Below are 24,225 nucleotides of genomic sequence, written 5' to 3' on the forward strand. Positions count from 1 at the left end.
ATGTGACAGGAGTTTTCCTAATGCGCCATCGGGACTCAGTGGGAGCCACTGTGGCTTTGAAATATGTCAGGCACATGTGTAAGTAAATGAGACCAGTTAATATTCATAAAATAAATGTCTCTAGTCTAGCACATATGGCTGTCTGGTTTTGTGACAGATCTGTATGAAAGCCAATTAAGAAGTACCTTTAAAAAAAATAATTTTTTTTTTTTTGCGTATATATGTATGCTTATAAACCACTTCAAGGCTTTTTGACGAGGAAGCGGTATATAAATTGTATTAATAAAATGTATGTATGTATAATATCATATAGTGTCTATTTCCTTTAACACACAATTTCCTTTGGCAATCAATTTCCTATGAAATTGTGACATGTTTGAGCAACTAATGGCAGGCAATTGAGGCAGGGAAGGAGCTAGGCCGTTTCCCACAGATTATCACAAAAACCATGCAGTGATAATTCACACACCAACATCCTGTACTTCCATTTAAATGGAAACTATTGCTTATAATAGGGGCAGTACTTTAATGGTTCAGAATATGATGTTCCACAGTAATAGTCCTACTGTGAGAAAAGCCATGTGGTCTGCAAACTTGAAAAAAGCAGGGAGGAGTAAACCAAACAAGAACTCTTTAACGTGCAAAAACTGGTTTGGGACACCAAGATGAAAAAATGAGAACCTGTGTGTCCTAAATGGTATCATTCCTACGCTTGCATTATTCAAGAGATCTTATTATTCCTTTTCTCTGCTAACTAGACATACATATATTTGGGCATGCCCCCATAAATTACATCTATAAATTCTAGTAGTTTCACACATAAAACTCTTTTGTAGCGCTGAAACGAACTAGTCATTTCATATGCATGGAAAACATTTCGGAATTCATGAATGTGAATAAATACATCCACTCGGTTTGCATAGCTGGTGGAGGAGAAGAATTCATGTTCTTCGTTGCTTTTTAAAGCTTTACTTTACAACTTTGCTCTTTGGGCATTGTCTATGATTTCTTCATGCTTGGACAAGGCTCAGCCATTTGTTTTCAATTATTTTAAAAATACATCATGGATAAGAAAAGAAACAAAGAGACTGGCCCAGGAAAAAGTAAATTTTAAATAGTAAATTGCTTTCAGAGGGCTGCTTGGGCTGCTATAATAGGCACATTTTTGTTTATTGAACAATCTGGGTTAATTTGCATATAGGCTTGAAGCTATTGGTTGCATATATTTTACCTGCATTAGAACTGATGGTTATAGCCAATAGAGATGGACAAATCAGTTAATTTTGGTTTCTCGATTTTCCCTATCTTAAATTCAATCCCTTACAGTACATTTCTGCATACAATCACTTCTTGGGAGCAATTTCAAAGACATGTTTTAGAATGCAGTCATGGTGCTGCTCCAAAAGCTAAAGGAAAGAAAGAGGCAGCCCTCAGACCATTCTGTAAGTAAATCTCAGGCCAATGATCATGTGGCCTAACATTCAGACCAATGTTCTGATCTGTGAATGGAAGGTTTGCTCCAAACACGGAGCAAACTGGAATCTTCCTCAGCCCTACTTCAGAGGCATCAACACACAGGGCCTGTAAGTGACAGGGAGGAGAAGAAAAACCCCTGCTTTCAAAACGCTAGCCTCCATCTTGGTACAGAAATACAGAGCTCACGTTCCAGGTCACAGAAACACATCCTTACATCCCAGCGTTCAAATTTCCTCACAAAACGTTAGAACGCTGCTTTTATATTGGCTTCATTTGTTAATGATCACTTCAACTGAACCATATAATCACAAGATTTAGTAATATGTTAATTGCATTTTAGCGAGGAAATGGTCTTTAACCACAAAGATGCATTATTGATGTGGACGGGGAGCCCATAAATCATTGACTTGCAGATGGGTGTTTTGTTCTTTCTGTGCAATGTGTCCCAATAGGGAAAGCTTGATCTGTTTAATTTCATCTTTGAAGAATCCATCACTTCATATTAAATTAGCAGACTGTTACTGACAATGCATGGCTGTAGGACTTGCCGTGACATATTGATCCATCTAACATACTTCAGAGTCGTTTATAACTTTTAGATGGTGCTTAGCTTGAATGAGATTTTCAGTCTACCAAGTGCAGCAGCTATTTCATTACACAACATTAGGTTTAAGTCCTAGGAGTTATTCGCAAGGTACTTTTTGCTACCCATCAGCTTAGGCTCAGTAGCAGTCAGTGGGGCAGGGTGGGATGAGGCTGGGCTACTTAGCAGGCTTCCCCAATGCCAGAGTTGCTTCAGGTTACCAAGAAAAGGTGGGTGCTGCTCCTGCCACCGAATTCTCAGGAGGACCCACTGATCAACCTGCTGCTAATCCGAAATATCACTACAGTCACACAGGACCTGTCCTCAATGATGTGCCTGGCATATGCTATTTTAATTTCCTCACTCCCGGGTGACATTACATCAAGGGTCCAAAGGGATTGTGAGAACATTTAAATGAACAGAGCCAACATCAGCATTAGACGACTTCTTTTTTCTTTCTTTTTTGCTGATGGTGCATTATCCTGCCCCTCTTAAAGTAAGGCGTGGTAAGGGGCCAAGCTGGGAGGGTGCAGCAGTGAAGCCCACCACACTTCAATTTCATATACAAGCTCTGCCATATATAATAAATTTCATATTAAAGCATTGTATGCATAGGCTCTGAAAAAGACCTGCAGTTGAAGCATTTGTCGTTTGCATTAATGCCTTGGGAATTCCTTTGTTCATTTGTTATATTCCCAGCTCTGCTGGGAAATCCCTTTTGAGCCTAATCGTAGCTAAACAACCCCTAAACACATCTTGTCCACAACTCACCCCACGGCTCAGCTTTGCCCTATCCTGGCCAAGCCCATAAAGGCGTCCTTAAGCAGCTCACACACAGCACATAGAGGGCAAGCATCATAAGAACATAAAAGCATGCTGTTAGATATGTCAGCAAAGGTCTATTGGTACGCCAACTATTGAGCTGGGATTGGATCTTGATGCAGGTGCCATGACCCTATTGTGATGTGGTCCACAGGTGTCTAGGTTCCAATGACTAGTGCTATGAGATCTTATTAGACTGGGCTATTCAACTGGGCATGACACTTTCAGCAGGGAAATGTTTCTGTACAGCCACAGACTGTGTATGAGAATCCTAACTCTCTCCTTCAATGTGACAGATGGCCAGGGCTGTCAAGCTGACAACATAGAAACATCCTGCTGGGTTTGACCAATGTCCATTGAATCCAGGATTCTGTTCCAGCAGAAACCAGCCAGATGTCTCTGGAAGCATACACATAGGACACAAAGATGGTTGCCATGCCTAGCATCTGGTTGTTGAAGGCATACTATCTCCATAAATGGAGCTTCATTCACTGAACTTCCAAGTTTGACTGAAGCTCATAGGCTGATCTCCCATTAATTTATCCAACATTTTTAAAAAAATATGCACTAAGGGCCATCACCACAGCTTGTAGCAGTAAAATCAGTAAGTTATTTGTTTCCCGGGGAAGTATTTTCTCTTATTCCGCGGCAAGGGAACCTATGACTCTGTTGGACTCTAACTCTTATCAGCCCTGGCAGTCATGGCCAATGGTCATGGATGATGGGAGTTTGAGTCCAACAGTGTGTGGACTACTAAAGGCAATGGCTGCCCGCTACTTTTCAATACTGTGCTGGTTATACTGACCCACGCTTCACATTTATTGATGTAGGAAAGGGCTGTACTGAACCCCTAAACCTTCAGATCAGAAAGTTCATTGTTACTGCATTGTACCTACCTGCAGATGTTTGCACAATATCAGAGGTATTTCTGAGACCCATGAAGTCAAACTGATAGAGTCTCCAGGATTTCTGGTCTGCAGCTTCTACTGAGTTTTTTCTCCATCTATAAATCATTTCTTCTTGAGGATAGCCATCTGTAAATTAAAAGTTTTTTATCAAATGCATGGTAAACATTCCACAATGTTAAACTTTTGCATTAGATTTGCGTCACACTTTTCATATAACTTTGGAATAATTTTTAATACCTTAGGCTGCAATCCTATGCTCCATTGAATTCAATGTGACTTACTTTTGAGTAGAGATGTATAGGATTTCGCAGATTTACAATGCAACCCAATGCATGTCTACTTGGTGATGTTTCCTCCCTTTTTAAGTGGGTATAGATAAGCAGCCTTAATGGCTCTTCTACATTATTGACTATATATACCGTAAATCCAGTGCAATCAATCGTATATGACTAGAGAAATGTTGTTGTTACCATTCTGGTCATGATGAATTTTTGAACCAAGTCAGCTTTAGTTTCATGTGATACCAGAGTTGCCACTGAAAATTGCTAAGATCACTTGGGATGCTTTTGAACTTCTCAACCAAATTTGTCTCCATATTTTTGATTTCTAAATCACCTGGCCTGGTCTCTCAAGTAAGTGAAATCAGTGTATAGACCAGACTTCCTCAACCTCGGCCCTCCAGATGTTTTTGGCCTACAACTCCCATGATCTCTAGCTAGCAGGACCAGTGGTCAGAGATGATAGGAATTGTAGTCTCAAAACATCTGGAGGGCCAAGGTTGAGGAGGCCTGGTATAGACATTTGTTTATTTATTTATTGGCTTGTTTGTTTATACCAGGCACCCCCAAACTTGGCCCTCCATATGTTTTGGGACTACAATCCCCATCATCCCTGACCACTGGTCCTTTTAGCTAGGGATGATGGGAGTTGTAGTCCCAAAACATCTGGAAGGCCGAGTTTGGGGATGCCTGGTTTATACATACCCTACCTCAAGGCAGCTTACAGGTTCTAATTTATGTACAGAGCCCTGTGTGTGCATAGTTACATGCCAGTGGGGTGGAACTGCAATGTTGCTTTCCTAAAATGGGTTTACCAGGATGGAGAGGACAAGGCAGCGGGGAGGTTGGTGTGGTTCAGGTGCAGTGGTGGAGCTCTGCCTCTATTTTCATTTTAATATATATAGAGCACATAACACATAAAATGTATAAAAATATCAAAGCAGTTCACAATAATATCTATGTATAATTTTAAAAACACATTAAAAAGTACAATCAGAGACCATCGGATAACAGTTGCAGGAGGATGTCTAATAGCAAATCACCATCATTCCACTAAAACATATGGATATATAATATTTAAAGTTCTAAAGTGTTTGTTCCAACACACTAGCCTTCTGGAAAATAATTATAATGGTGGTGGTGGTGATGATATTATCCTTCTTTTCAGCACAATTATTCATTACCACATTCTAATGAATTCTTTCTTACTTTAATCCATTGTCTCAAGTAACATTACAGCATGAAAGATGCCAACAACATGTTAATCTGTGATCTCTTTAAATCTACAAGTGTTTTTGGAGTGCAGCATTCATTTATTTTCAATCAGTGTTCCAGAGTCACAGTTATCACAGATTTTCTTTTTTTCAAGTGAATGAAAACTGTTTATAGTTTCACAGTCTGCTGATTGGCAAGATGACCAAGATGATAATTTACTGTTCTGTCAGGCAGATTATTTTAAAGGATTCATGGTTAAGCAAGAATTAATCTTTAACGTGTCCACAACTTCTAGAAGAGTGAGTGATTTTAGGGCTCAAAGTTGTTTCCATTTTCAGTGGGAAATTGCATCTTTCTCTTGCCGTTCATTAGTTGGCCCAGTTAATGGTTTGGCCTGGTCCATCCTTCACTGGTCCCTAAATGATCACCTGTAGGAGTCTGTGGGCTCACAGTTCAGTGGCACAAACCCATTTTATGAAACAGCATTCCCAAGATTGTGACTGCTTGGAAAATGAAACTCCAGGTCTTGCAAATAGGAAACAGTGTAGAGCCGTCCATACACATGAAGTCACAAGACTGTTTTTATGTAGTCGGTTGTATGAGGGGTGGCAGAACTGAGCCCTTATCTGGTTTCCTTTTGGCAACACACAACGGTCTCATTTTCTGCCTTGCACCCAAGCCATGGTACAGAGCCTGCCATTATCTCTTGTGGGATATCATCCTTAGTATTGGCATTAAGCTATTTTATGAGCACACCTCCTCTCTCCCATCGGCTCAAATGGACAGAAGCAGTAGTAGCCAGAACCCAGTCTCTGAGAGAAAATGATTAGATGGCTCTGACACATAATGTTCCTTCTACTTTCTGGAGGCTTCCCATTATTTCCAGGGTGGAATCTACGCACATAAAAAACACTGTGAAAATGCTTTAAAAAAAAAGTTTTGAAAAACACATTGAATTTTGCATAGCTCACTGTCACCATCTAGTGCCACATTTGTATATTGCACTTGACAACACATTTAAAATGTTTTATTTGCAGCTCTGTAGCTGAGTCATAGGTTTTCATGCATATCTTTAGCGCTGAAAAGAACTGGGCTCCTAGGGTGAAGGAAGCAGTTACCTAACCCTACCAGCATCTAGCTAGTCTTTGAGCTACTCCAAGGTTGTCAGTTTGCTGTGAAGTGCACAGGTGCCATCCATCCCAAAACTCCATGTAGGTAGTTAAGGTAAAGGTAAAGGGACCCCTGACTATGAGGTCCAGTCGTGGCCGACTCTGGGGTTGCGGCGCTCAACTCACTTTATTGGCCAAGGGAGCCGGTGTACAGCTTCTGGGTCATGTGGCCAGCATGACTAAGCCGCTTCTGGCGAACCAGAGCAGCGCACGGAAACGCCATCTACCTTCCCACTGGAGCGGTACCTATTTATCTACTTGCACTTAGAGGAGCTTTCGAACTGCTAGGTTTGCAGGAGCAGGGACCGAGCAACGGGAGCTCACCCTGTCACAGGGATTCGAACTGCCGACCTTCTGATCGGCAAATTCTAGGCTCTGTGGTTTAACCCACAGTGCCACCTGCGACCCTTCTATAGCTAGGTAGTTATATGTCACCAAAAACAGAATACAGACTGCTTATTTGTACAAAAATATGGAAATGTAGAGATAATTACTGTAATGTAAATAGAATATAGCACATCTCACCATGATGCAGAAGATAGTCACCTATTGACTGGTGTGCTTATTCATTCCAGATGCTAACCACTAATGGTCCCTTCAAGGCCCTACTTATCTTTAACTGCACTTTGTCCAGACAACTGTCCAACAGAGGATCCATTCAAACAGAGGATTGTCCCTGCAGAGAAGGACACATTCCCACCCTGAATCCATGGCAGGTCATTAGCAAATCCTATCCTGGCACCTCGATATTTTACATAGGAACATAAGAAGCTGCACTCAAGACTCATCAATATTGGCAGTGGATCTCCAGGATCTACTTCAGCCTTGCCTGGAGATGTCAGGGATTGAACCTGGGACCCTTTGCACCCAAGGCAAACGCTTTACCACTGAGCTACAGCCCTTCCCCTGAAAATTTGGTACAGTTCACAAAGAAGCAAGGGAAGCTTTTGTGAAGGGCTGGCACATTCTTCTCTACCTTGCTGTTTCATTGTGGCTTGTTATTACCATACATAATGAAAGATAGCATTTCCCCTCCGCCAAGTACTTGCCCATTGGGCATTACCCTGACGATATGCATAATTACCCTTCCTACTATATCCATAATTCAGCACCATCCAGTCCAAAAACAATTATATGCACATGAGCACCAGGTGTAATGGAGACAAGACCATTTCCACTCAGTTGAAATTAAATGTTCTGTTAAATATTATTCACCTTCCTTTGAGTGTGAAAGGGCTGCGCAGGCATGCTGGGTAAACAACACACAGCAAAACCCTGGCAGTATTTCTGCCTTGTTCACAATCAAAAGCTGCGCCGATGAGCTCCTGCCAACTGCAGAAGGCTTGCTGGGTTCATGGATTTCATGTATTTATTTGCAATCATTTTTGATATCTTGCTGGCAAATGATAGAGATCTCAACTTTCCTGCAGTAAGTATAAAGCCGTTTGTGTGGTGGGTGGCCAGTCAAAATGTTAATGAGAGAAAATCCTGCCATTCTTCCACTGCCATGTTTTCCATCTACTTGATCGACTCATTTGTGGAGCTAATTCAAATGTTACTACCCCACATGAAGCCTGCTGAAAAATTATTCTCTGTGTCAGCGCCACACAACGGGCATGTAACGTTGTCTATTCACCACACTGATTTTCCACATTCCACATTCCCCACTTTTTCTAGGGTTATTTAAGTTTAAGAGGCTTAAGAAAATCCACAGGTGGAAAACACCTGAATAAGAACCCACTAAAATGGTTGCAAGCCTTTGAGTGGTTCAGATCTCTTCTACTCATGCTGCAGATAGCACGGGATTGGCGAAAGATGAGGATTCTTTTTGTTGTTGTTAAAATCATAGGCTGGTTGTTGTAGTCACAAGACTAAGAGCTTATCCACCCTTTTGTTTTCCCCCAGGGAAACCCGATCTTTAACAATGAACAGGGGTACCATCTTCTCAAGTTGACTGAGGGGGCCTGACACAGCTTCTTGACATTGCATGTGCAGCATTTTGAGGAGCAAGGGGGCATTGCTGAATGTTCTCTGAACATTGAGAAGGCCCGACCCCTAAAAAAAAAATTGTAGGGGGGAGGGGGACAGGACTGCCTGGGCTCCTAGGAGCTGGCTTATATGGCACTAAATCAGAACAAACAGCAATTGGGGTTGCCGTTTGTTCCAATTTAGAGCTAGCAAGCAGGTTTTCCAGGAGACAGTGGCAGGGCAAAGACAAAAGTGCTTGAACCTGTGCCTAGAAAGTGGGCTAAGTGGAAAAAAACTACTCTGACTCATGCTTTCTAATACCCCAGTCATGCAGAAGTATGGGCGATCCTCTAATTTATGGACTTAGTTCCAAGATAGAGATTAGAAGCTGAATAAGTCAGTCCCAGCAAAGCACTTCCTGTTGTTCAGCGGTTAATTCATAGAGCCACTTTCCATAAAAGAAGATGGCAAACTTATCAGTTAATTAAGCAGCCCTCTCTCACCCTCCCACCCACAAACCCATCCAAACCCAACTCAGTCACTAACATTTTAAAATTCAGAACCGGGCAATGGCTTTATTAGGATCTACCAACATATGAGCCAGAATGATATGGCAATTAAGGTATCCTGGGACACAGTCTTTAAGCTATCCTGCACCTAAACCATTTATTAATTTTAATGCATTCAGGTATTTGTATACTGTTTCTCATTTTTTAAAAAACTGAGTAAATCACAAAGCAGTTTCTAAAACGCCAACAGGAAAATTAAGCAATATAATAACAAAGGGCAACATTTAAACATTTGAAACAAAAAAAGACAAAAGATTTAAAAAATATTTTTAAAAGATAAAAAATGAACTGAAGAGGGTGTCCAGCAATTGCTGTAGATAGAGAAATTTGTCTGGCTTTCAAGAACCAAGGGAAATTATTTAACCAATGAGGAACAGTGAGTCATAGCTTTATATATATTAAAATGTCACTATATAATTATGTATAAACTTTTATGATTTAGAAAGTACAGGAACAGTAGCCTTATAGCAGCAAAAGAGCTATTAAGTATAAAATACAATTTTTGTATTATTTTTTTTATTACAAATTTCCCCTGAGATTAACCTGCTGCAAATAGCTGCACAATTTTCAAGGAAACACAGATATTTATCCTATCCCCTTTTGCTTCCTTTTCATTACAGTAAAAATTGAGGTCATGCATTCAGCACACCTCCCTCAGCTTCTTTCAGTGCATTTCAGTCAATATATTTTAAAGAAATTTAATGTCCTTTGCCCTCACATTGAAACATTTTCGATGGAAACTAAAGCTTTTATGCAGAAGTAGAGGACTGATTTTGACTATATAACTTCGTGAAGCGAAGTGATAATCTCTTGACTTCTCTTCCTCCTGTAGAGGACGATAAAATGGATGAAGTCAAGAAAGTATATAGGCTCCACTGCCACCCCCAAACAAATCAGCAGCACAGGAGCTGAAAAAAACATCTGGGGTTGTGGCAAAAATAAAAATTAAATTCCAAACAAAAAAATTATAGAATATGGCATTCTTTGGGCTTAGTCCAACGAATGTTCCTTGCTACTCAATGTCATTGCAATCAATGGGACCTAAACATCCGGTTCTATACTGTGGTTCCACATTTTTCAGCGGGGCTGTGTTCAGGTCTACCAGGAAAACATTCATAATTCAAATCCATTGCTATCAGTCATCATTGGAATGGGTTGGAAATCATCTATTGGTCAGCAGCTCATTCATGACTAAATTCCATTGCAGTCAATTGTCCCAATTTCTTTGAATGTCCACTTTTGCCCCACTAATTTTGATGAGACCATGATCAGGTCAAGTGAGTGGTGTCTACTTGAGGGTCTTGCACGCTCCCCATGTTTCAATGGTGCCTGAAGTTGTTGGCTAGAATTGGCTAGTACACTAAGGTTACTAGACATCCCTGTTTCCTGGGGACAGTCCCCAGATTTACAAATCATTCTCCATACAATATCCATTGAAGTTGAAAAGTGTCCCTGGATTCATTGAAAAAAATCTGGTAACCTTATGGTATACAATTGGGACATATGCCAGAGTTTGGGGATACACCAGAAAGCCCATTTTGAAAGAAAAACACTGGAAAGTGTGTTCAAAGAGAGCAATTGGAAACTTGGCATGGAAAGGGAACTGGTGTCGAGACTTAAGTGACAGCAAAGTACAGCTTTTAGGACTTTCGGATGCAGTTCGTTTCCCGCAGGAGCAATGTTCACTTAGCTTTGAGTCCCCAAAGCTGCCTCAGGAGCATAAATTTAGCTATCTTTAAGACTTCACCGTCACAAACATAAGCTTGCAAGTATGGAAGATGGGTTGCAAGATCAATTGCTGTAGCCTTGCGGTTGGCAATAGAGCAGGTATTTCTACAAAAGCTGTCACTGTCCTACTCCTTTTTGAGATGGGGGGGGGGGGAATAGCTGGGTTATAAATTGCTCTTTGTTAGCAGCTGACGTTCCAGGCAGTGCGAACATTCCCTTAGCCAATTTGCTAAAGATCTTACAGAAAGAGATGCACACTCGCCCACACCATCAACCCCTAACTTTCGCTAGAAAAGTTATCTGCCTTTGTAACTATGCAAATGAAGGCAGACTTTGCAACTGCTCTGATTTAATTATGGTAGCTTAGCTACCGAGTTAGGCTCTTCAGAAATTTCATCCATTCAATGACAAATAAATTAGGCTGCTTTTCCCAGTTTAAAAAACATGTACCCACCAATTGGTACCAGAGGTTTTTAGTCTGTAAGAAAGTCATTAAAAAGCAGGAATGTGCTTGAGAGGTGCTTACATTTGAATTGGTGAGATGTTAAAAAAAATGGGTAATCAGGGCACTTTTATATTGCCATTGAAAAGAATGAGGGATGCATAGTATTCTGGATTGCAATCTAGGCAAACACAATGGGATGTGTGGAATATAACAGGGAAACTGGACTTCATTCCATATCTACGTCCTTTCTTCATTACTGCTCTCTTATATAGTGGTACCTCTGGTTACGTACTTAATTCGTTCCGGAGGTCCATTCTTAACCTGAAACTGTTATTAACGTGAAGCACCACTTTAGCTAATGGGGCCTCCCACTGTTGCCGTGCCACCGGAGCACGATTTCTGTTCTTATCCTGAAGCAAAGTTCTTAATCTGAAGCACTATTTCTGAATTAGCGGAGTCTGTAACCTGAAGCGTATGTAACCTGAAGCGTATGTAACCCGAGGTACCACTGTAATTATATCACTTCATCTTGGCATGCGACTCATTTTTTTCTGTTGGTCTATTTAATTTTTTAATGGATCATATATATTGCATTGCATTATGATATATTAAACATTAACATTCTATTAATAATATTAATAATATTTTATCAATGTTTATTTTTTTCTTTTAATTTTCACCTTTTCCCTTACGTTTTTAGGTGTTTCTGTTTTAGCTTTAAGCCACTTAGAGTCGGGGGGAAAGGCAGGAAATGAATGAATGAATGTCTATTATAAAACAACAACTAACCTCTCTGCTGACCATTTTTCTAATTCAGGGATGGAGAACCTGCTCCATCAAGGAGCAAGACCATAGCTTAGGGACAGAGCATCTTTTGATTCTGACTTCTGATATTTTGTAGTTGCATGGAGATGTAAAAGGCTTTTTTCCTGTGCTGCTCCTCTAGGATTTTGATTTATTGATTGTTTTAATATTGCTTACATATGACTCGCAAGGTGCCTCAAAGGCCATGCTTAGAGCTGAAAAGGTAGGATAGAAATGGCTGTATAAACAAACAAGCTAGCTATATGTGGATGAACAGCATGGGGTGGTTCACACTTGTGATTTCTAGATGGCATTTGGGCTTTTTAGTTTAGAGAAAATGCGAACAGGCAGTGACATGATAAAAGTCTATAAAATCATGCAGGGTATGTAGAAAGTTTTTCTCTCTTATAACACTAACATGTGAACAACATCCAATAAAATTGAACTTTGGGAAATTCAGGACAGACAATAGAAAGTCATCTTTCAAGCATCGCATATGGAACTTGCTCCTGTATGAGGCAGTGATGCCCACCAATTTGGATGGCTTTAAAAGAGGACTAAAGAAATTCATGGAGTATAAGGCTATATCATGATGGAAGATAATTGGAGGATAATTCAAATGGTAATTCCCAGGTGTCAAAAAAGGCTATTTATGTATGCCACTACTGCGGCCCTTGTTTTGTTAGCCCCAAAATGGAAAATGAGTGATGTTCCAACCAAAGAATAATGGCAACTTAAATTGATGGAACACACGCAGCTGGCAGACGTAACTTAAGATAACAAGGAGAATATACGTTTAAAGAAGACTGGAAAATGTTGAATGAATATATGGGTGAAAACTGTGTACATTTGAAAATGTTGGCAGCATTAAGATAAATTCAACAGTGTAAATAAGTTTTGATGGACGTAAAAATGGAATACTGAATGGTCTAAAGTAAAGGTAAAGGGACCCCTGACCATTAGGTCCAGTTGTGACCGACTCTGTGGTTGCAGTGCTCATCTCACTTTATTGGCTGAGGGAGCCGGCGTACAGCTTCCGGGTCATGTGGCCAGCATGACTAAGCCGCTTCTGGCAAACCAGAGCAGCGCACGGAAACGCCGTTTACCTCCCCCCCCGGAGTGGTACCTATTTATCTACTTGCAGTTTGACGTGCTTTTGAACTGCTAGGTTGGCAGGAGCTGGGACCAAACAACGGGAGCTCACCCCGTCATGGGGATTCGAACTGCTGACCTTCTGATTGGCAAGTCCTAGGCTCTGTGGTTTAACCCACAATGCCACCCGTGTCCCACTACTGAGTGGTCTAGTTTATGTAAAATATGCAGGGATCTGTGGCATGCAAATTGAACCATGGAAGGAGGAGGAGGAGGAGGAGGAGAAGAAGAAGAAGAAGAGGAGGAGGAGGAGGAGGAGGAGGAGGAGGAGGAGGAGTTTGGATTTGATATCCCGCTTAGTCTCAAAGCGGCTAACATTCTCCTTTCCCTTCCTCCCCCACAATAAATACTCTGTGAGGTGAGTGAGGCTGAGAGACTTCAGAGAAGTGTGACTAGCCCAAGGTCACCCAGCAGCTGCATGTGGAGGAGCGGGGACGCGAACTTGGTTCACCAGATTACTAGTCCACTGTTCTTAACCACGACACCAGAAGAAGGGAAGTCATTGATATTTTAAGGTTGTTCAAATGAATATTCTAAAATGTAAAACAGAAAAACTTAATGCAAATTATATATAATATGGCACCCTGGGACAGGGCAAAATTGGCCACTCCCAAATGGATCTTCTCAATTTTGCACTCCTTGGATTGCCACCCTGTGCTGGGCAACCTGCCCCACCACTCTAAATCTAGCACTGGCTATCTGGCTGGCCACTGTGAGAACAGGACGTAGGCTATTCTTGTGTTCTTATAACTTAAGCAGAGTTCCTGGCTGGTCTTTTTCCATTAATTTTTTTATTAAGAAGATTTTTTTTTTTTTAGTGAAACACTTAATGTTGCAATTTAAAAACCCATCAAGCAGTTTCAGATGCTGAAATTGTTTCGCTCTCCACATTTGGAGATAGTAGCAGCTATTGTTTAATATAGCTCTTCTGCCTTCCTTTGACTTCTGTTCGTTTGTGCTGGTACTTGTTAGCTAATTAACGGTAAATTGACAACAACAAACACCATATGACAAATTTGTTCCTACAGAGGGGAATGCAATGTAGCCTTGATGAAGTGGAAAGGATAATTATTATTATTATTATTTTGGTAATGCTAGAAAAAATATTTGAGGTGTCTCAAAAACATAGACTACATCATTGACCCTTCATTGTTCCAGCAGGAAAACTGTTCTCAGGAGACTGTGAGACTGCAGGTTTGATTAGGAGCAGGAAAGGGGAGGAGCACTTAACCTTTCCCCCTTATGCTACTTTGCTAATCAAAATTGCTGTCATCAAGCTGCTTTTAAACTACGGAAGATTTGAGTACCTTCATCATTTATCATATAGATAGGAAAGCAGTTGAGGGTAGGAATCCACCAGACAAAATGGCCAAGCAGCCCTCCTCCCACTCCTTCACTGATCCGATTTGTATCCTCCGACAACTACTTTTCATATTTAAACTGAACAAAAACCAAGCAACAATCAGGAGACTGTTTCACATGTCTTTTGAAAGCTATACTTTTCTCCATGCTTGTGCTTGGATTATTCACCTATGAGCTCCCATGCTTTTTACCACCAGATTCTAGTTCAAATTCTCACATTTCCCCCCTTTTTGTGGCCCAGACTTGATTATGAAAACTCACTTTCCCACCCTCACATATGGAGGGAGAAATATGTCGATTTTGGACCTCCGAGTTTGTCATTTCCCCCAATCTTAACTTCAGTTATCTGCATTGCCTTAAAAAAAAAATCCCGAAAATTCATCAGCATTTTAATATAAATTCATCATAATAAATTTATGATACACTATATTTATTCTAAGCGCCCCTTCCAAGTCTACAATTCTATGATTCCAAACTTATTTTTGTATGTAGTTTTGACTAATGAAAGTTATTTCCCCATATAGTTTGTTACTCATTAATATATACATTTATGTGCACACTGCATTAAGAACTCCATTGCATTACACAATTCAGAGAAGTTTGAATTTCAGAGGGTGGCTGTGTTTCACTTTATTTTATATGGTAGATTTGCATTTAAATTTGAACTGCACCTCTCCCCCATCCCTACCACATGCCAGTTGCCAGTCCATTTATCCCTCCGCATGACTCTTGCAAAAACAGAATTCTGCAAACAACTCTCTCTACCTCGTTTCCATCCAAGCTATTTCTAGCTTGAAAAGACAAGAGAAGGAAGACAAGGAATAACTCTCATCCTCTTCTCCCTCTGGCCTTCTCTCACTCCATCTCCTCTTGCTTTCTCAAGCTATTTCCAAGCCCGGAATTGCAAAGGTTGGGTCACTAGAAAGGCAGATAAAGAAGAGAATTCTCATCCTCTCACATCGTTCTGTTCTGTCATCTCTTGCCTTTCCCAGAAAGTCGGGAAGAAAAGAGTGAAGAGGAATTGGGTGGGATCAAAATGGCAGCGAAAGCCAAGAGGGACTGGAGGCAAGTGGCATATGGAAAACAACCCTCAAATGTAATTTATGTTTCTGAGTTTGGCATCACATCTGCAAACAGAATGATAGAGAGGTGGGGGTAGAAGGGCACATGGAAGAAATCATAATGCGCTTCACATGAACATGCACTTTCATCCCCTCTGTCTGGAAAACAGCAACAAAGGAAGAATAAAGAGAGTCCTGCCTTCTCTTCGTCCCTAGTAGGCTTATCTTTCCATCCCCTGACCATGAAACATTCTATGAAGGGATGGGAGACAAACGGTGACTTGACCAGCCAGAAGACCTCTGGGGGAAACATCATTCTTACTCATAGATGTGATATGAGTCTCACTGTGCAACTCTGATGTTTTGAGGTAGCTTTATTTTGGAACCCTGGCGGCTGATGGAAAATTCTATGTACGTTATTATTATTTTAAAATGATAGTTTTAAAAATGGCCTTAATAAAGATTAAAAGTGTGGATGTTAATATCCCTGCAAAGAGGTGTGAAAACCAGCTTGACTAATCAAGAACATTTTAAGAAAGGTGGCCTTGGTGTTACTGACAGACATCTATTTAAGACAGCAGGGAATTCATTGCCGGAGAAATGTGCTGCAACAAAATTGAGGTTACAGTCACATTGCAAGTTCAAAAATAAATTTCAAGATCAATGACTCCTTTGCAGACAAAGATGTGAGATATATTTTTTGAGAAAGGCAGTATAATGAAGACAGTGTTGATACTGGCCACTATCTCTGCTCTTAACACATGGCTGTGTGGAATTTAATCCACCTTAATAAATATTCTTGGAAGGTTTGTTGCAAGTAATTTATTGACCGAAGATGACTTTAGAAGAGTATTAACACCCATTATGGCTAGATAGCCAAATGCCAAAATTGTCACACACACACACACACACACAAGACTTAAATTTGGTTAGAAGAAAAAGACTCATCAGATATATGGTAATCCTATAATTTAGAAAGGTGATTGATTTAATTCTTCTAGACAGTATTTCCTAACATCAATCTAACTTTTCTATTCATAATCTTCATATATGTTGATTAACCCCATGGTCCACTTAGACCATGCTCAGTTTAAAAATGACAATTGTACTGGGGGAAAACTCAGACAATTTTAAGACCAAATGCTATGCCCATCCCATACAGAATATACAAGAGTTGCCCTATGATAATTGCTGGTGGATAGAGTGACATCCCTTCTCTTTGTCCCATCACTTCTCCTCCAACCTCCCTCTACTGGGGCCTCCTTAGTGCTAGAAGAGAGCTTACTTGTAGCCCTATAGGTCAGCCTTTCTCAACACTGGGTCCCTAGATGTTGTTGGACTACAACACCCATCATCCCCAACCACTGGCCATGCTGGATAGGAATGATGGGAGTCCAAGAACATCTAGGGACCCAAGGTTGAGAAAGACTGCTCTAGGTTATGTTGGACAATAACTGCCATCATCCCCTACCACTGGCCATGCTGGCTAGGACTGTTAGGAGTTGGCATCCAGCACCACCTTCTGGAGCATTTCTGGACTGGACCTAGCACATCTTGCTTTATGGATGGTTTCAGGCCTATTCTACAAAAGGCATATGGATGGGCATACTGGAATGTCCCTCGGCCACATATTTCCAAGGCTCTGGAATAGCAAAGGCTACAAAGCAGGGCAGATAAGATTTGAGGATAGACTGTGTTAGGCCTCATTTTCTATGTTCAGAGGCTTTCTCATGGCAAGGAATGGAGCGATATCAATGTTCTCTTAATATGCCAGCTGTCCTGGACACAAAAGGCTAGAGTGTAGCTAGAGTGGCCATGTGTCATATTTCAGAGGACAGCCCTCTTCCAAAGAAATTTCAGGTCCAGGATGTGTCTCAGAATTTCCTGCAATGGAATGCATCAACACTCAAGTCTTGCAAAAATAGTATTGGTTTCCCTTCATCCTCAACCTGCCCCTTTCCCCTTAACACCTTGGTTAGTTTTTCTTTAACTGTGCAATTGCTGAAGACAATAATAACTTCCTGGGGAAGAGCTTTTTCTTTTGGGCAGAGACCCAGGCTCCTAGAAGCCTTTTCAATGCCCATCTGGGCTGTCTCCACATATGGCACCAAGTTTTTCCACCCTTCCAATAGAAAATTGATCAGGCTCTCTGCCTAGCCTGGTCAATTAAACCACAGACATGGATTTTCTGGTGCCTGGTCAGCCAATTTTGGAGTAAGTCTCTCAAACTAAATCCTTTATTTGTTCAGTGTGATAAATTCCAGTTTCCGGCATTTCTGATTTTGTCTTCTCTGTGAGTTGGATGGGTGACCAAAGTGGTTATTTTATCATCTAATGCTTGGAAGCTATCCTGCCCTCCCCCAATGATTTTTTTTTAAAAAAGTTATGCATGTAAATTAGCTATCTTAATAGAGATGACTTCCATGTGATCTGATGATAAACCGTCACCCTTTCCACCTTTTGCCGCTCACCTTTTACACCAAAAAATATCACAATTTTAAAGGTTACGTAGGTGCAAGGAGCTGATTATTGTTCAAGGGAGGACAGAACGTCTGACACCCTGCTATCCAGATAATCACATGCATGTGCCCCCATATTTTAAAATGGAAGTTAAGACTGCTATGATTCAAAAAGTAGTTCCTGGATGGCATGAATATGTGTGTTTAAGAATCTGTTACATTGCTTCTCTTGCTTCATCTTATGACTAGGAAGGGAATATGCATGTATATTTGTACAGCTTGTCTACAAACCAGAGCTGGCTTTGGTTTTAGGAGGACAATGAGACCAGCTGAGATCTAATCTAAGAGGCTGGGAATGTTAGAAATGAGAAGACTCCGATTGCTTCTGACACTCACTATCTGATAAGAGAGACTAATGCTGCTGCTTCTGCAGATGATACAAAGCCAAGGATTTTTAAAGCTGGCTAAGCCTCAGACCTGAGATAGGAGTTCGCCAAATTAAAAAAAGCACATGCTCTTTATCACTTTAGACGACTGCAAAATAGGTACCAGTGTAAATCTGTTAGGAGCTGCCTGGTGTAAGGAGAAATAGTAAGTTACTCATAAGCTGCCCAAGTCTTCTGGTACCCAAAGAATATGCAAGTTTCTATGCGTGATGACTCTTTTTATTTAAATAACATTTTATAGCCCACCTTTCTTCTGCCACGGGGAAGGTTCCAAGCTGCTTTTCCATCCAGGAACAGACCAGCAAAGAAGAAGGAAAGAGAGACAAAACTTGCTTGGAACTCACTTTACCATGAAGGCTTTAAAACAGGCATAGGCAAACTCTGGCTCTCCAGATGTTTTGGGACTACAATTCCCATCACCCCTGACCACTGGTCCTGGTAGCTAGGAATGATGGGAATTGTAGTCCCAAACATCTGGAGGGCCAGAGTTTACCTATGCCTGCTTTAAAACCTTAATTTCTCTAAACAATATACAGCCATTTATCTTCAATGGGAATGCAACTTTATTCTATTTGATTGATATTGCAACATTTTACTTATGGTTTATTTTATAATAATTTAACTTCTCCTACAGTTTATATTAACGAACGGAATTCTTAGGATTGCCACATTATGTTTGAAAGTGATCTAGCATTTGAGCGCTATCATCTTGATGTATTGATTTGCATTTTCTGTTGTGTTGTGAGCCGTTTTAAACATATTTATATGGAAAAGCAGCCTACAAATGGAATTAATAAACAAACAAAGCTGCACTTAAAGCATCACGTAGCCAGTCTAACATCCAACAGATTTAACAATCAACCATACTTGATATAATCCCACATTTGCCACTGAGTTTAAAATTCTTAAGTATGATATGATTGCATTAATTTTTGTGACTTATGCTGTATTGTAAAGAATAATTGGATTAATTATGCCCATTGTTTTTGTCTAAAGGTCCTGAAAAAGGGGTGTTTTACTCCAAATACAGTTGAGATACAATAAAACATTTTGCATTCATTTGCAGGCTGAAAACAACAAGAGTGAATCCCCATTTCATTAGATGGATTGAGCTCCATTCCAAACATGAGACAAATAAGAGAACAGCTGCAAATTCTGCTCCCATTTCCATTCTTCTCAGAATTCTCTGACATCCCTATTTGACACATGGACAAGTGTTTGTGTGAAATAGTATACACTTGTTGATTTGTACAGCTCTCCTGTCTGTGTATACAGGTTCAGAGATTGCACATTCACTGATTTCCGTGTATGAACACTCCTAATTTATATAACTTTTGAACATAGCTGTCAACTTACAGATTTGAGAATAAGGGACCAGCAGCCTCGAAAGTAAGGGATCAGCAGCCAAAATAAGGAATTTTCAGAGCACAGGTATGTTCGACATCTGAGCCCCTCCAAGCCAAAGGAACAAAGCCCAGCCAGCAGCCAGACGAAGCCTCAAGTGGTGGTTCCCACAGCGCAGCAACCCAGCAAAGGGGATGCAGGAAGGAAAACCACTGTCACCTCTCCACTGGGAAGCGCTGAGCAAAGGTGAGTCCCCAGGCAATGCAGCCGATTTGATCAGCACAAGGCATGCAAGCTCCACCCCCAAGTCATTCTTAGACTCCTTATTGGGTGAGCAACGCAGCCAAGCAACATAGCTGGAGCCTCCCTCCTCCCTGGCTGGCAGGGAGGGAGGGAGAGGAGCTGCTTACTTTGAAACCCGGGAAATTTAAGGGACATAATCAATAAGGGACAGCAGCAGGACACGGCGCTTGGATAAGGGAGTTTCCTGCCAAATAAGGGACGGTTGACAGCTATTCTTTTGAAGTCCTGCAAGGCAGACTCAAGTCAGGTGTAATATTTTTCCCATGTGAATTCCTTTTCATGCGAAAAATCACTTCTGTGAATATTTATATACAAATTCCTCAAAAGTAAAGGTAGCATTTCTCTAGCATTAGGAAGAGCCTTTCAAATCTGCATTAGTAAACAAAACTGTTTCTGTTCTGAGCCAAAATCGCCAACACAGCCACCATCAAATGTACAAAAAGGTGTATCAAAGTATATCTAAAAACTTTTCAAACTGTGCTTCATTGCAAAATTGCCACCATAAAATATCCTCTGCAGCTTTAAAATGTCAAGACATTTTCTAATCCTCTAATAACGAAGTCTCATGCTCTTGAAATTAATCTTTTCTTAGCCAAGTGGCAGAGCACATACTTTGGGGGGTGGCAACTAGACCACCCTCCTTCCAAGGTTTGCTGGAGAAAATTAGGTGCAATTTTGTGATGCTGTCATGCGAAAGAACAGTTCCAAGCAAACTGCTTCCCACGCAGCTGGTCAGCTGGAATTATTATTTCAGAAATTTTATAAATATGAGGGACTGAATTTAAAATCTTAGGAATAATGGGCAAGCTTTCAGGTTAGAGACTTATTATTATTATTATTATTATTATTATTATTATTATTATTATACTGCCTTATACCCAGAGGTCTCAGGGTGGTACATAGAACAAAATCAAAATATAAAACCACAGAATATATAATCAAAATAAAATCAACAAGCCAATAACCCCCCATAGTGGCAATGTCACTATGAATGCATAGAAAGCAATTTCCTCTGTGGACAGTTGACTTTATAAATATTACCTACATGACCTTCCTTGAATTATAAGGTTTTGAGAAGTGCTGGAAGGAGGCCACTTAAATAGGCTGACCTGACCTAGCAATTGCCATATTCGGCTGTACTGTATAGAAATCATTTCGCTAAAGTGGGAGGCCTTTGTTTTTGCCATCTGATGGAGTGGAAACATGGCCTGCCAAGCAAAATTATGGATTATGAATCCCGCCCCCCGCCCCGGCTTATTTATTTATTTTCTGAACATTCTTCAAACTGTTTAATTATTATTATTTTTTTTAAAAAAAACATCACTAGCTTTCCCTGCCTTTAATTCACAAGTCATTGATAAAGGACAAGAAGCAATTCACTTCTATGTCACACACCTTGGAATTTGCTGTCTGTGTTCATCTTTTTCCTTCTGAGAGAGAGGAAATCTTTTCGAAGGACTACAGAATTGGAGGGGTTTGTTTTACTACAAAGAAAAATGCTTTTGCCAGTCATTGGGAATATAGCAGTTAGCCAGCTTCAACCTGGTTTCTGTCTTTATCAGACCACTTAACTGGTCTAATCTGACTCAGCCAACTATTGACTATCTGCACCATTAGGTGCCCTGGAACCCCTGTTTTAATTTCAAACAAACAAACAAACAAACAAACAAACAAACATCCAAGTTCCTAACTCTTGTGGGATCAGAAATATTAGGCAAAATGTGTAGATGCTATTCTTCACTTCTGTTCTACCTGAGTTGGAGGATTCTACAGATTATCGTGTAGGGAACAGGGTGCAAGACTAGATGGATCTTCTGATCCAGCCAGGGCCTACTTTCTATAATATTTTTATTTACATACATACAGAGATAGGTAAAACACAACATAATATCTCAGCACATCCGTTCACAGTTACATTCGCCATACTGTCCCCAAATCTAAGCCAAAGTGTCTTTCAATAAATCACCATCTGCAGATGGTGGTTCATGCTGGTGTTGTGACCTATTGATATGGCTAAGGAAACAAAAACAGTTATGTCAAAGGTGTCCTTGTGTCTTCACGACGCCTTCACTTGTGCTATTAAAAAGCTAAAAGCTAAAGAAAGCTACCAAATCTTTCCATACCATCATTTAAACTGAAGGCTATTCTATCCCCCCCCCCCCGCCACCGCCCATGCTTACTTTTCAACTGACAAGCAACCACCATCAGAAATGTTATTTAATCTTTGGAATGCAAGATAGAATTCGAACCATCAAAAACGGATAATAAAGCCAGTTGTGGAATATATTGCATTTGCTGACCTGTTATCACTTTCACAAAATACCTCATGTCGAAAATGATTTATAGTTACGCAGTCTCACAACATGGTGGGGGGTGGGGGTGGGAAATGTTCCTTATTTATCACATCCCCTATATCACTTTTTATTTAAAGTGTTGCTAGCATAATTTAATTTGTTAGGGGTAAGATGCCATGTCTATATGAGTTTCAGAGTATTTTCTAATATGTTTACTGAAACTAAGGCAACACCATACGTTTAAAACACCATAGTATCACTTTAAATAGTTATTTTGGGGACTGTAGTTTGTGAAGCGTGCTGAAAATTGTTTGCAAACTCCTATTCCCCTACACAGTGCTATTTTTCTAGAAAAGGAGGTGCCAGAACTCACCATGAGTGCCTCCCTTGTTCTCTTATACAGTGGTACCTCGGGTTAAATACTTAATTCATTCTGGAGGTCCGTTCTTAACCTGAAACTGTACTTAACCTGAAGCACCACTTTAGCTAATGGGGCCTCCTGCTGCCGCTGTGCCGCCAGAGCACAATTTCTGTTCCCATCCTGAAGCAAAGTTCTTAACCTGAAGCACTCTTTCTGGGTTAGCGGAGTCTGTAACCTGAAGCGTATGTAACCCGAGGTACCACTGTAATGGCAATGGTGCCCACCTGAGAGGTGCCGAAGACGAGTTCCGGTTAGTTCTGGCTGAAAAAGAAGCCCTGCCCCTACAGTTCCTAGATTTCCCTGTGTTATAGGAATTCTAAGGTCATATATATATAAAATAAATGTTCATAAATGTACAAGGCAAACACATACATAAGTATATGAACCACGTATCTGAAATAGTATAGGAGAACAATCCTGAAACCATTTCGACTTTCCCAAATTGACCTCAAATATTTCTCTGCAAAGAGGAAGGAAATTGGAAAAGCCTTCTAATTGTCTTTGGACTGTAGGGGCTTACACCTCCCTGTAAACACAGTCTGGCAAGTATCTGTTAAGATGAGCACACTATCAATATGCCTAAGAGATTCAGGAACTATTTGCCATCTCAAAGGAATGGCCAGGTTACCCAGAAAAGACAATCAGATGAGGTATTAACAGGTAACCTGGCAGACAGGAGAGAAGCAACACACTCAAATTTCTGCTGCGGACCACCTCTTTCTGTGATGTATGTATGGTGTTTTTGTGTGTGTGTGTGTGGGGGGGGGGGGTTCCTCGAGTTACAGGGTAGGCAATTTCAAAAGTCTATATAAGAGCTTGCACACCAGTGTTCTAGGTTCCTCTCCTCCCTCCCTGCGTGGGGTGAGCGGGGGACCATGTTGCAACAATTTAATAAAGATCATGCTTACTAGTTGCTTTGCTTCTCAATATTCTATGGTTGGCCTCTGTTATTTTCTCCTACCGATAGAGAACCTACATAAGGACTCTGTACGGGCTCTTGGATACCCCAGAAGGGAAAAGGAGCAGTTTTTTTCGTATAACAGTTTAGTGAGCCAGGTTGAGCAGTTTTTTCTTATAACACCTGTGAAGAGGGACTGATTGTTACACCACCCAGAAAATTGTAGTGCTCTCTCTTTGAAATAATCATGTAAATTTCAGTTTGTTTTTTGTTAGAGATGAGGCAGTTAGCATTCCTTTTTTAGTTTTCGGCTTTAATTTACAAGAGGGTCTTCAGCTTTTAGGTGTTATTTAAGAAATATCACGCCAGTCCCAGGACGGGGAGTCAGTTAAGCTTCTATATTTGTTGCTGATGTCATCATTCCTCAGCAAGACTATTTTCTTATGTTCTTACATTCAAAACAATAGGTTACACACACACACACACACACACACACACCTGGAAATTATCAGAAACATAG

General features: G+C 40.6%; 1 protein-coding gene across 3 annotated transcripts in view; it reads right to left on the bottom strand.

Annotated features, from left to right (window-relative positions):
• The window catches only part of GABRG3 (gamma-aminobutyric acid type A receptor subunit gamma3), a 286,521-nt gene that overhangs the window by 25,100 nt on the left and 237,196 nt on the right, over window positions 1–24,225 (bottom strand). For all 3 annotated transcript variants that reach the window (XM_083437966.1, XM_083437965.1, XM_083437967.1), the window contains one exon: window positions 3,778–3,915. In XM_083437966.1, the coding sequence (XP_083294092.1) occupies window positions 3,778–3,915 (138 nt within the window). The remainder of the gene's footprint in view (window positions 1–3,777; window positions 3,916–24,225) is intronic.

Source organism: Podarcis tiliguerta (assembly GCF_965153285.1).
Source record: "Podarcis tiliguerta genome assembly, chromosome: 4".
Classification (NCBI taxonomy): Eukaryota; Metazoa; Chordata; class Lepidosauria; order Squamata; family Lacertidae; genus Podarcis; species Podarcis tiliguerta.